The 13799-nt window shown below is 41.6% G+C and overlaps 1 protein-coding gene across 2 annotated transcripts in view; it reads left to right on the top strand.

Moving 5' to 3' along the window:
• Positions 1-13799, top strand: part of LOC137783345 (inactive dipeptidyl peptidase 10-like) — a 178335-nt gene that overhangs the window by 144164 nt on the left and 20372 nt on the right. For both annotated transcript variants that reach the window (XM_068573213.1, XM_068573216.1), the window contains exons 6-12: positions 2977-3029; positions 4575-4656; positions 7309-7429; positions 8790-8944; positions 9943-10040; positions 10828-10951; positions 12420-12458. In XM_068573213.1, coding sequence (XP_068429314.1) covers positions 2977-3029; positions 4575-4656; positions 7309-7429; positions 8790-8944; positions 9943-10040; positions 10828-10951; positions 12420-12458 — 672 coding nt within the window. The remainder of the gene's footprint in view (positions 1-2976; positions 3030-4574; positions 4657-7308; positions 7430-8789; positions 8945-9942; positions 10041-10827; positions 10952-12419; positions 12459-13799) is intronic.

Here is a 13799-nt window from a genome sequence, read left to right as displayed (position 1 = left end):
GGCCGTTCATGGGTGCTTAGGCTGAAATCCACAACTTCATTGTAGTCTTTGTTTAATGTCTTTATAACTGCCATAAGCCTCATTAACATCTCTTTGGTTTCTTAATATAGTCATTTGGAGTAAAACATCCTTTATATACTCTCTTCTCTGTAGGGGGTACACCACATTTACTCTGCATCATAAACATAAAGTATCTTATGTCATATTTCATATATAAGGTTAGTGCAGCATACTGTTGTAATTCCTGACAAAGATTTCATTTCCTAAGCTTCTAAATGCTATACGATGTGTATGTTAGCTCGTCGCTAACCTTGTCTGTTAGCTGCCTGGTGCTCAGCAGATAGCAAGTGAAACTGAATCTCTACAAACACGTTCACAAAGGCATATGATCTATTGTTGTGTGAAAAAAAACCCTATTGTTCATAGTTGCTTTAAGTCAATACTACATGCTGACATTGCCAAACAAGCAATGTTTGACAAAGACTCCCAAAACGTCATATGACCAATCTATTTAACGTTGTGCAACCGTCTCACGGTGGCAGTTTTAAAACATATGACAATTCTATTTAAATGTCGTCAAACTTTGTACTTCAGGAGTTTTTGTCAATATTTTATTCAACACTATAAAACAATGTCATAGGTTACAATAAGTGCATTTCGTATGTACATTAGCATGTGATCTAGTTGTTGTGTTATGTACATGACATGGTTCAGTACTAACTTATTTAGGCACATATCTTATGATAACGTAACTTAAAATAATTAAGTGTTGTCTATGGTGTCGTGATATGAATGGTGGTTTTCCTCATTGTTAAAAATAATACGTCAACTGACTTCCTCCGTTTTTCACATCATATTTTTTATAGCCATGACTTAACAGCTTAACAATAATCGTAACTATGGGTTGTAATAAGCTCCTTGTACCTATACGGCTTGTCAAATAAAGCGCTAACTCATCTGATTAAAGTGATTGCCTTGATTGCTCATGTTTTTTGCCTGTCGGATAAATGAAATCATAAATGTAAGGAGCCGCTAATGATGTGTCTGCCTCTTAACAATATGGGTTCAGGTTCATCCCACACAGTGAGGGCCATCTGGTCCTTCATTAGCTTATGTGATGAACAATTAGCCCACTGCAGGCTTTAGATGAGCATAACATAGCTAAAGTGACAAAGACACCAGACACACATATTTTAATTATTATAGTAACTTCATTTAACAAACGGAAATGCAGCTACTCAAACACTATTTTCATTAATAACTGGGGAACTCAGTGGGCTCCTAGTTTGAACACAACAATGACCCATTCTTTGCAGTTGTTGTCCCCACCATGGTGCGTTTAACTGCAGGTATCCATAAATCTCAGTGATGTAAATTGAAAGAAATATGCTGGAATTTCTCCCCCTTTGGGTTTGAATCTCTTTCCTGCACATTTGGAAAATAAATGTCATACAACATGTGGTAAGTTATGTTTGTAAGATGGACAGCAGTTACCAAGTCTTACAATTTACTGAGGAAGTCGAGTCGTGTTCTGGCCGGTGTGTTGGCGGTGGGGAGGCAGCAGTGAGTTGCCAGCAGGCATAATACACAAAGAAATAAATATAAAGGTGAAGGTTCTGTTGGGCTGGAAAAGCCTGAGGGAACGGTCCTAAATGAACTCAAGACCTTCCAAGATGATACAGAACACTTGTAGCCTGTGGCTGACCCCCCTCAAGGTGTACCAGTGAGCACTTAAAGCTCTCATTTGTGCCATTGGGGTGCGCATCACTTCTTGGTGTAACAGCCTCAGTAAAATGAAAAGGTGCTGATAGCTGTTCCCCCAGATTGATCTCTGTTCCTGTTTGGTAGGCCACACTAGTCTCGCTGGGGCAGTTGAATCTGAGAGCACGCTCGGTAGATGTGCGACCTCTCTCGTTCAACGCCTCCAAAGTTATCAGCCTGTCAACATTTGTCATGGATACAGTTTCAACCAATTTGCCTGACTGTGTTCATACTGCATTCATCAATCTGTGTCTATGAGTATTTCACAGAAATAAAGTGTGCCCTACTTCATTGAAAAGGGTTTTTTGATGAGAATAATTGACACTATTGTGAGTCAACATGACAATGCTCCTGTACAGTAAGAATTAAATAGTTGGTTTGGAAGAACTTGTTTGATCTGCACAAACAGCCAAGTATACAATTGAAATTACGTTTCTGCAGCTTTCTAATAAAGAGATTGTTTGGGTGTTTTTAAGTAGTGGTTGTATGAGCTACTTCTCCACAATCAGTGTACTTACGACCTGTTGGAGTAGTAGACGGAGTTTGGAGAAACTGCTGTGGACTAGGGAGCAGCAGCAACATGTATTTTTGACACCAACATGTATTTTTGACACCTTTTTCTTGGATTGTGGGCTTCTGGCAGTTTGATTGTTTGGATTGACAAGTCATACTGATGTCATACTATACATGTGAGGTAAAGAATGGTAAAAAAAAAAAAAAAAAAAAAAAAAAGATAAAGACAAGCCACCAGATAGTACTGGACAACAAGAGTACTGTCATTTAATGTACACATTGTACTCTTCAGTTACTTCGATGATAGATGTATAATTACGCCCCAGCTTATGCTCATTGTCAAGAGTTGTAGCTTGCACCTTGCTGTCACTTTGAATGCCTCTCTCTCTCCCTCTTCCTCCCTCTCTCTCCCCTCTCTCTCCCGGGCTTTGAGCACAGAGGCACTAGCCGATGATGGATTTCTCAGATGGAATTAAAATGTCTCGTCCCACAGCTGTCACCCATGCAAATTGCATTGTCTACAGATTCTATCGCTGAGAAAAGCCAGCAGTCTGTTTGTGTCTGATGCCTTCTTCCTTCTCATTTCTTTTTTGTTGTTGTCATGATGTCATTATCCATGACACCGCTGCTTCTCTCGTTAATGTCTTCAGACATCTTTTAATCTCTTTCTCTCTCTCTCTGTGTGTCTTTGTTTTGCTGCAGGTTTACCGCCACTCCTACATGGCCTCCTACAGTATCTACAATATTCACACACGGTAAGTGTTGCTGTCCTCAGTGTGTGTGGGGTAAAAAAATCAATATCAAAACATTGCCATCAGCGAGACAAGGAGGGTTGCAAACACTAAAGGACATAGATACAGTCAGTAAACGCTTAAGTGCAATGAAAGTGTATGCGGTTCACATGTTGCATCGTGCATTCAAGGCAGCGTGCTGACATACAGGATGCAGCCGCATGCACAGGGTCCACGCAGTGGCTTGATTTTTAAAACATACATTTGTGGCATGAATTTGTTTGTGAATGGTCCAATATTGTCACATATCTATGACGTAAGGCAGGGTTTACAAAGTCTGACACGATGGGCCCATCCTCAAAATTGAGACGATTGTGACCTCCCCAACATACACTCATGCTGAATTAGCCATTTGCAGTTTCTGTTTTTAATGTACGTGGATGTACGGACGACTTTAAATGGAGAACTTAGATTACTGAGCTTCAGAAGAAAACAGGGAGATTCTCAGACACGTGGTTTAGTTGTAGGGAGTGCTTTACTTCCTATGACATCTGAAGTGGACGCACAAACATTTATTTGCCATGCACACCATTGAAGATCTCTTCTTTCGTTCAATCATTTTATTTTAAGTTTTTACAAGTTACACCTTGCCTCACATTACTAGACAACAAAAAACAACAACAAATAAAAATATATACATTACAGAACAGCGTGACAACCAACTATACGAACAATAAACAATAGATAGAAAAACATAAGTGATTTCTTGCAGCCTGTGAACTTCAGCAATGTTAAATAAATGCATGCCTGGTTATGACCACCAGTAGTTGGGGCTACATTTTGTAGCGATCTTCAGAACATTCAGCACAGTGTCCAAATTGCTGTTCAAAGCGCTGATCCCAGGCAAGCTGGGACTCAGTCATCCTGCCGTGTCAGTCACAGTGATGGGCAGGATTCCCACCACCAATCGGAGAGGATTAAAACTTTGTTTGGCTAATGGGATTTGCCTTTTTAAACACAAGTGTCATTTTACAAAGCTTTGTGATAGATTCCTCAGATAGTGTGCCATTGCGGCATATCAAGCTATCATGTTATTTTCATCATGGTCATCTGGCTGCTGGTATCAGACTCTGGCGTTGTCGCCAACTCGTTGCAAATTTGAATTTGCGCCTCGATGTTGTTTTTGGAACAAACAAAACTGACACAGCGTGTGTTAAATCATAGGGAAAACACAATTTGTTCCCCCATTTGTCTCTTAATATACTCAGTAGCTGTACCAACTTTTATTTTCTGAGCTCGTATTAAAAGGCCTCTCTGTGTTTATATTACAGGTCATATACAATACAATAGGTCATAGTGTTGAGTGTATTTCATGTCTGCAATTATTTCCGTTATTGATTAGTCTACCATTTATGAATTGATTAATTGGTTGGTCTATGAAACATGTAAAAACAGTTGTCTAACAGTCCAAAACCTAAACATACGTTGGACTAATCAAGATTTGAGCATGTTTGCTGGGAGTAGCCACTTGACGTTAGTGATGACATTGCTTGTTGTCTTTTCCTGTAGGGAGGTTTGGGAGCTGGACCCTCCTGAGGTGGTGAACTCGGTCCTGCAGTACGCCGCATGGGGAGTCCAAGGCCAACAACTGGTGAGAACACACAGAAGCACATGTCCAGCCTCATTCTGCCTTTAAGCACCTCAGTGAAGATTCAAACTCCCACACTTTTTATGACGACGTTTGCAGTAAGTAATTCATTGCAGACATATGTTTATTTTCAAGTAGACAAGGTTTTAAGGTTACTGTAACATGTTGTTATCGATGTTTGACTGAAACAACAACCTAGTTAGCAGAAAACCATGGATTCATTGGCTGTCGATGTTTTCTGAACCGAAAAACATTTGGCATGAATACATTTCATATCAGACCTATATCTCGCTTGCAGAAACGCACAATGACACAACGTTAACGTTGTGAAATGATTAGTTAGGTTAAGCCAACACAGCTACCTGGTTAAAGGAGCTGAATAGGAAATACATATTATATTTTGACCGAGGGATAGCCTTACACACGGCCCTCAGCGTTGCAACAGCTGCACCGGCTGATCACCGGTAACAGTGCTAACTGTGCTAACAGTGCAAATGACGCTAACAGTGTGAACAAACCAAACAGTGCTGACTTGAGATGTTTGGTGCTACGATTCCGCCAGGACACTGTCGGCCGTGATGGCGTTATCCGCTGTAACGGCTGTATTAGCACGGTGCTAAGCAGGGGCTCATTGGTGGGACATGCTAACATGAGCTAAAAGGTACGCCCAAGTGAAGACAGCACAGAGAAGTTCAGACAGAAATAGTATGATTTGTTGTTTGCAGAAATGTACACGCCAACATTTATTCCTAGCCACCGGGCTGGCAATTACAGACTATATAATGACAACACGTTGAATCAGCAGTAAGCACACATGCGGTTGCTTTCCTTTCATTATGTAATTAAATGGTCCAGCACAGAAAATCATTAGTTCATAATGTTGCCTTCAGCTCCAGTATATTTATTGCTGGTTGTATCTGACGTCAACATTTCTCCAGAAAAATACTAATAAAACCCAACAATTTAAAGGCGACATATTAGTGTGTGCTTTTTAACTGTGTTGCGCGCTTATAATTCAGAATTGCGCGCTATGATCATAATGTACCAACATTTTTGTGGGAACCTAATTTAATGTATGTTTTTTCCTATCATACCTTTTTTTATTTTCATGTTGTACATATTTTGTATTTATCTACACTGTACAGATGGGGAGGCTTCTTCGTTGACGGCACAAAAAAAAGCCAAAGCAGAGCAGCTTTGTCCATATTTTCAAAATTCACCATGTGATCTTTGAGCATAAATCAAACACGACTCCATTAGGAAGTCATTATGGTGATAAGGAGGTGGGAGCTGTTAGACAGATGTGAAAGCTCAGCTCTTGAGTAGCATGCGCAGCATCATTAGCCAGAAGTGCGTCTTTGGGAACAATGACATAACGTCTGTGTTTTGGCTGGGAGTCAGCCTTCGAGCAATTATTTGGGAATTTTGTGCATCCTCATTAGGATGACGAAAAGTTGACGCTTGGAATATGAATCACAGGTGTCCATTCATCGGGTCTTCATAATGGGATGGACATAAGTGTTCTAATTAGGTTCTGTTTGAAGGTCTTTGATCATTTGTGAATGCATTTGTGAAGGGTGGAGATAAATACATCCCCCAATGCAACCAGGAAGTATCATGTTGCCATAGATTCAGTGAGTAGCGTTGTGTGTGCAGCGTTGGTTATTAGTGTATGCAACATCACCACAGACAACTATCACTGGATGACTTTGATACTGATGAAAACAATCTGGAGATATGAAGTGTGTAATTTTCCTATAATCTTAAAAGCAGATATACAGATGTTTAGTTGTCATGCGGTCGCTGGTACCAGATATATCAGAGATTGTAAGTGTCACTAAGTCTTAAAATATAGTTTTCATTTTGGTCATGATAAATGTACTGGCCATTTCCCAGATTTAACACCACCCTTGTATACAGCAGCCGTCTGTAACCCCTTACAGTCGTTTAAAAGCCGACAAAGGACCTTCTATAGTTTGCTGAGAGCCAGGGGACATCGTTGGTTTCGGTCCTTTCATACACCTCTCACCATGCCAGTTCTATTTGTGCCAGTAAAGGTGCATGGCCAGAGCTTTGAGATTGTCATGTTACATTTGGAGTGATGGGTGCTTCCTTTGTGTAAACATGAATTACACATTTATCAAATATAATGGGAAAGGAACTACTTTACATTCACAAACCACTTTGCTTCCCCAAAGCTATGTTTTGACTCAAAGCAATGTCATTATGATTCTCATTGTCTTTGTGTATTGGTATATGAAAAACCAACAATATACATTTCTATCCCAGGCCAACTCCTATCTAGTAATTTGATCAAACCTGCAATATTCCCTTAAGTGGCTGATTACGCTCGCCTCTCAGTTAATTAAGTATTGATAACTTCATCTGCCTGTCATTTTATTGGTGGCAATTTGACAAAATGTAAAGGTTTACTTCCATAAACACAGCTTACTGACACTGCCGTGCATCTTTAATCCTAAAACAATAGCCTGGATGCTCGAGCAAATACTGGCTGTGTTTCATACAATAACTGTTCATCCATTGTTAAAGTTGTGACTTCTGAAATCTGGCACCTATACTTGAGACCGTTCTCACCGGCTCGTTCCCACAATGCGATTCAAGTCGTGGCTGTGTGTGCTTCTTCTTCCTCCACAGATCTACATATTTGAAAACAACATTTACTACCAATCAGACGTCAAGAGCAACTCCCTCCGGCTAACATCCTCAGGGAAGGAAGGGATCGTCTTCAACGGGATCGCCGACTGGCTCTATGAAGGTACACATTACCGAAACTAGCCATAAAACCCCGCTCGGACCGTTGTTCTGGTCGCTGTTTGTTAAAACCTGACACAACCTCAACGACCAGCGGGAATGTGATGTCAGATATTGACTTTAACACATTTCCCACAGTGCAACACTGATGATATGTCTGACTTAATGTTAAAGTGTTGGCAGACTGTCTCATTAAACCGTAAATGCCTGAGTTCAGAAACATTACCTTATAAAAAGGCAGTGATTAAATATTTATAATGTTTGTTCCCGTGCAGATATTTCCCCTCTGGGTGTAAGGAGTCGCTTTATGTGCTTTAAGCACTTAGCCAGTCTGGCCAACCTCTCCGGAGAAAAGAATATTATGTAAATCTAATAAAAAGGCAAGCAGCCGCACCGCTGTTTTCTTCTACTTGTTTCCCGTTTATTTTTTATTATATTTTTTAAGTATGATAATGTATCAAATATTGATGATGATTCACATCAAAGTGAGTCATTTTAGCTTTTTTTGTTTCCACATCCGTGTGTCAGGTTTGTGTCTGTATTTGAATAGTGTATTTGTGATTAATTTTCTGATCTTTATACAACTTTTTTTTTTAAATTTTCTATTGAATGATAGTTAGAATACATTTAAAGATTCACGATCGCTTGAAATGAAATGTATATATTAAACAGTACAGTTTTCAAATAGTCACTGTAATCACAATATTCAGTGTTAACACAGAGGAAAGGTTTTTTAGCGATGTTTTTGCTTTTAGGCCAATTTGAAGACTTTATTGTGTAATATTTAACCTGACTACATCTCCATATCAATCTTAGTGCTAAGGCTAATTCATATTTAATTACAAATGTAATGTCAATAACAGATATTCAAATTTCCACATGGAAAATGTACACAGCTGATGTATGCTGTGTTTTAAAGCTGCTGTAAGTTGAAGTGTCAAATAAATGCTAAAATGACAAAGATTATACGCATAGTTAGTAGCACTTCAGAGCCCTGCCTTCATATTCACACATGGAGCGGGTCCTCTTTAGGGAGTCGGCCATGTTGCACCTTTATGTTTCTACAGGAGCCCACTAAGGACAAACCAAACATGTTTATTTTTTATTTTTGAAGTGGCGTGAAAGCATGTGAAGGCCACTGTAGGTTCTTCTCAGCACTTGGAAAGTAAAGAGTGAGGGATTTAGTCGACCTCACGGTTGGATGCCACAACAATCCTTCACACTGGGCCTTCATGCACCTGTTGACAGATCATGGGTTCAGCCGTTTTGTGTTTAGTGACGATAATACTCTTTGTGATCCTTAAATTTAAAAATTGATTTTGATGAAACATTGCAGCTCATCCTGTGTCTCCTTCTCGAAACAGAGGAGATTCTTCAGACCCACGTGGCTCACTGGTGGTCACCTGACGGAGAGAGGTTGGCCTTCCTGGTCCTCAATGACAGCCTGGTGCCCAACATGGCTTTGCCTCGCTTCACTGGCATGACATACCCCAAAGGAAAGCAATACCCATACCCCAAGGTGAACATTATTCACAAGACACATGAAATATGCTTCTAGAAAAATGTAAAGGTGATTGACAGGTCGCTACCACAGTGTTGTCCGGTCTGAAGGTGGTCCATGTTTTCATCTTAGAACTTTAATCCTTTCACAGTGTGTTTTGGACTAATGTCATTCAAAGAAAAGGGACGTGTTGTTCCAGAATAAGCTCCAGAATTGCTAAGTTTCCAGGTAGACAAACACAGTTATTTTAATAGAAGTGTGCTGTTTATCATTTCTAAGAGTATTATACAGGCCTGACGAGATTATTGTAGGTTTTTTTCATAGAATAATTCAAAGCCAAATACCACTGAACAAGGCCAGTATAGAATATTATTATGTAAACAGAGACAGTAACTGCAATATTTGTGATTCACGTGGATTCACTTTCTTATTCCCTGCATTGTAACACTTTCATACCTCAGCTTTACATTTTCAACGCAGTTTGAAATCAGCAAAGCCAAAAGAAAAACAGCTAGTGTCTCTTCGAGACTGTGCCTGTATCTGTCCACTGTCATAGAGAACGGAACAACACACACACACAGATAATACACAAAGTAGTCGACGCCTGTTGTTCTCTGATTTCCTGTCTTTCCTTAAAAGAAGACTTGCACACAGAGAGCCTGATAGGAAGATCTCAAAGTGGGATTTGTTGCAGGTGGAGCGAAAAAGAAGAATGCAAATGCGCGTTCTTTATTACTGTAGCTGACGGTTCTCCCCAATGCAATTCTATTTCATGTCTGCTGTTGAGTTTGTCCCACAAAAACTCTGAACCTCCTGCATCACTGCACATGCATGGTTGTCTTCTAAAGGCTTTAAAGGGGCTTTTTAAAGGGATGTTCTCCTTGAATTATTCATTCCAAATCACTTCATCAAGCTGCGCTTTATGAGTCACGCTCTCCAGGTCGGGAGGTGCACGCGTGGAGCGTTTTGATGATGCGGGGCTTCCGTCTAACGTCTGGACTGTTGGTTCTGTGCAGGCCGGCCAACCCAACCCGGTGGTGAAGCTCTACGTGGTCAACCTCTACGGGCCCACGCACACGCTGGAGCTCATGCCTCCAGAGACGCTCAAGCTACGGTGAGGGGAGCTGCATTCTGGATTCTTTTGCAGCGGCCACAGGAGGCGTTTGACATTTTTTAATGATCACGTGGTCATTTTGTGCTCACTCGACACTCAGCACCTTTAATTAGGGAAGACCGTGCACACTGCAGCTGGCTGCCCCTGCATTGCAGTCATAACTTAGTGGGGAAACGAAGGGAAGGACAAACCGTGACCAACAAATCACCGCTTGTTTTATTATTTCACAATGCATGCGGCTGCATTTGTCCTTTTTTTGTCTTATTTTATGAACCTCAGATTAACCATCTGAGGCTGACTGCTTCACTGAATGCCAAAACCTCCTTCTGATTGATGTCACCAGGACATCTTTCGACTCCATCTCCTTGCGCCACATGTGTAAATGTATGTCACTGTGCTCTGCCTCCCACATTTTCAACCTTTATGTGTTAACTGACGGTCATTTCCAGTGATGTTATTCACTCCAACTGGTCAGTGGCCCGTAGGCGTCTGATACGTGTAGCTTTCAACTAACTCCAATGAAAACCCATCCGCGTTATTATCAGATGGTCGTAGTAACAGAGGATGTACAAAGACATTTGTTTTGCTTGTGTACTTGAAAAAAAAAAAACAGGCCGTTTGCACGCAGCAAGACACTGCCACGCCGCCACCGACACGTCCAAAACTGACACACGAGAGGGGAAACGAGAGAATCACGTATTCATGAAATACAAAACGATAACCTTGACATGATTGTATAGTGTACACGTAATAAACAAGCAGCATTGTTCTTGTCTTTTTTTATTAGGGAACACTACGTGACCATGGTGAAGTGGATCAGCAAGACCAAGACATCGGTCAGGTGGTTGAACCGGGCCCAGAACATCTCCATCCTGACTGTGTGCGACACCACCACTGGAGCCTGCGTCACGGTGTGTGTGTGTGTGTGTGTGAGACAGAGAAAAAAGTGTGTCCTTGGGTGGAAAAGGGGACTTTGCGTTTGTAAAGTAATCATCTAATCTGGGAATCTATTGCCTTAAGAAATGCTGAGGAAGCAACGTAATGCTCCACATCTACTGCACGTCAAACTAGTGGAGAGATGTGTGCAGGCATGACAACTAAGCTACAGTTCTTGACTCATTAGATAGGTCACACTCTCGTTGTTGGGATGGAGCAGAGAACCAGACAGGTTTGTTCACTGGATATGTAGGTATCGGGGTAAAGAACGACGACACGCTTTCTGATAGGATCCATACGGTCCCGCTCTCTTCAAAGAATACTTCTTCTCGTTTGACTTTCTCACGCTTGTCATTTCAAATCATCTCCGTCACTCCGTGGTTGCCGTCTGCTGTGTTGTCGTGGTTTTCAGTGAGTCTAAGGAGCATCTGTTAGGCCGTCGTTATGATCGGCTCTTTTTGTTTGGACAAGACATGACCAAACAAAAAGAATACACCTCGTGTTTAAACATGCTGATTCAGCATTTACACGCATTTATACGCTCGTCAAACAGAATAGCTTGGCCAAAATATCTGAATTCTCACTGATTCATCAATAGTAGTGACCTCTGCTACAAATCCACGCCTGCTTAACCTCGTTACAGTTGCTCAGCTGTGATAGGACATTGGCTGGGTTCGAGGGCAGGGTTTAGAGATTCAGTCTAAAGATTACAATGCCAAAGAGGAGTAAACAGACCATTAGAGAGACAAAAGAAACAGCTTGAGAGTCATTGTGACATGCTCCCAAGTGCCAGTCGATCATTAACTAACCCCGCAAGCCACTAAATCTCTGGGTTACGAGGACATGTGGAGGAACTCCTCTAGTGCCACTTTGTTGAAGGCCCTCAACTGTTAAACCAATCCTTTGAAGAAAACATCTGCCGCAGTAAACCCCGTCCATATTCTCTCCACACTTGGACGACTCAGAGCCGCGTTAACCCGGCAGTTGAACTGTGGGACCCGCTCTCCAGTTCTGTTTTTCCCTGATTCGGTGTGATTTGCACCAACAAACAGGCTCCCCAGCCAAGAGGCGGCTTAGCTCAGGCTTGGACTCAGGCCCCCGGCCCTTCTCTGCCAGAACTGCGGCTCCCGGCCCATGAATGTATTGGTTTGAAACCATGGCTCAGACTGGGAATGGCGTCAGTGTGTACAAATAAACCAAAAAAAAAAAAAAAAACACGTAGTCTGACTTGAACCACGGGTGATGCTGAAAATATGCCACTGGAGAGTTATTCCTAAATAAGTGTACGCATAAAGTGAACAATATAATAATTGACTGCATCTGCGTCTAATGTGCACTATTTAAAAACCTCTGAGTATCCAGTGTAAGCGATAAACGGGAGGATTTGGATGGTCTCGTTGATTAAGTGCAGACTGACATTTTGTTCTTGCATCTTTTTTTCAGAGACATGAAGAAAGCTCCGAGCTTTGGCTTTCCAAGCAGGTAAAGTGCTCTCCGTGCCCCGGTGTTGTGGTCTGTACTTAATATTTTTTGAAAGCATGCACTGCCATAATTTCACTTGAATTCATTCATTTCTTTCTCAGTATCTTTTTAAATTATGCCACATAAAGGACAACCCCACCAATTACCCAGCTCACATTTGGGTGTTTGTAAGCACCCTCGGCTCTCGTCATCCTCCAAAACCCCTCACCCGGTGACGCAGACACAGGATGAGTGGCAGCAGTGCAGCACTAAGTGTCGGCCCCCTCAAATGATTCTCTTGAGCAGGTAGAGACTCTGGAAGCAGGGACCTGCCACATCATCGTCACCTGTAGGATTCAGGAGCAAAAAAATAGCTTCCCTTAGAGATAATAAAGTGCTTTTAGGGGGATAAGGACGAGTTGAAAATCAAAGCAGCTGTAATTTAAAAAAGTGTTTCCCTGCTGTTGATGGAGGTCATCCATGAAATGTGCAAAATTGCAGCCCACAGTGAGTTTTTTGAAAATGTTTTCACTGTAAGAAAAACAAACATTTGAATACCCTTCTCTAGTCAAAATGGACTTGTGGAAAGCATAATTTCACTGGAGAATGAATGAAGCGTCATGGACATTCAATAATCTGGCATTGAATAAACTCCAGCAAGGTTAAAACGTGACAGTGTACCATCAGTTCCATTTAGATATGGCTCTCTGTATGTATCTTCCTCCAAAGAAGAGAGTGCGGTCGACTGTCAGCTTTAGTTTTAGCTTTTCTTTTTTTAGATTTGCTCGGGAGGCAGAGAGACGGAGGCAGAGGAGAGAGCGTTCCTGGCTGCTTGTGGATCTGCAGCCCTGCAGCCCTACATGTTTGGCTGTAGCGCCGGGTAATTTAACCGCTTGTCAATCTTGGCACGCAGAGCTGCTTGTCTTTGTTAGGGTGGTTAATCTGTGAGATGCTCATTTACTGACTGAGAGGTTGTGTCAGTGCAAAGGAGGGGTTTTGGGAGGGGGGGAGGGAGGGCTTTGCGCAATGGATTTTTGACGTCAGATTGTCTGAAATGCCACGTCTCAATCTGGGTAAACTCCATCTGAGACTGAACGTGTCGTGCGACTGAGATATGTATTCAGTGTGGGTGTCACAAACTTGGTGAACTTGATTTCCTCAATGCACATTATGCATTTTATAGGTTTATCCCAAATTATAGAGGATTCAGATTTTCTGTGGGCCAAGAACAGTGGTGTTAAAATAGCTTCCATAATAGCCCCTGCCACCGGCTTATGCATTTGTGTGAACGATGACATGTCGTGATAAGATCCATTCACCATATGAATGTTCTGAATCCTGCATGTATAACCACTGTGCTGA

The sequence above is a fragment of the Clinocottus analis genome, unplaced genomic scaffold, assembly GCF_023055335.1.
Source record: "Clinocottus analis isolate CAN_PGR_092001 unplaced genomic scaffold, fCliAna1.0.p SCAF_12, whole genome shotgun sequence".
Lineage (NCBI taxonomy): Eukaryota > Metazoa > Chordata > Actinopteri > Perciformes > Cottidae > Clinocottus > Clinocottus analis.
This window is presented reverse-complemented; position numbering and strand designations above follow the sequence as displayed.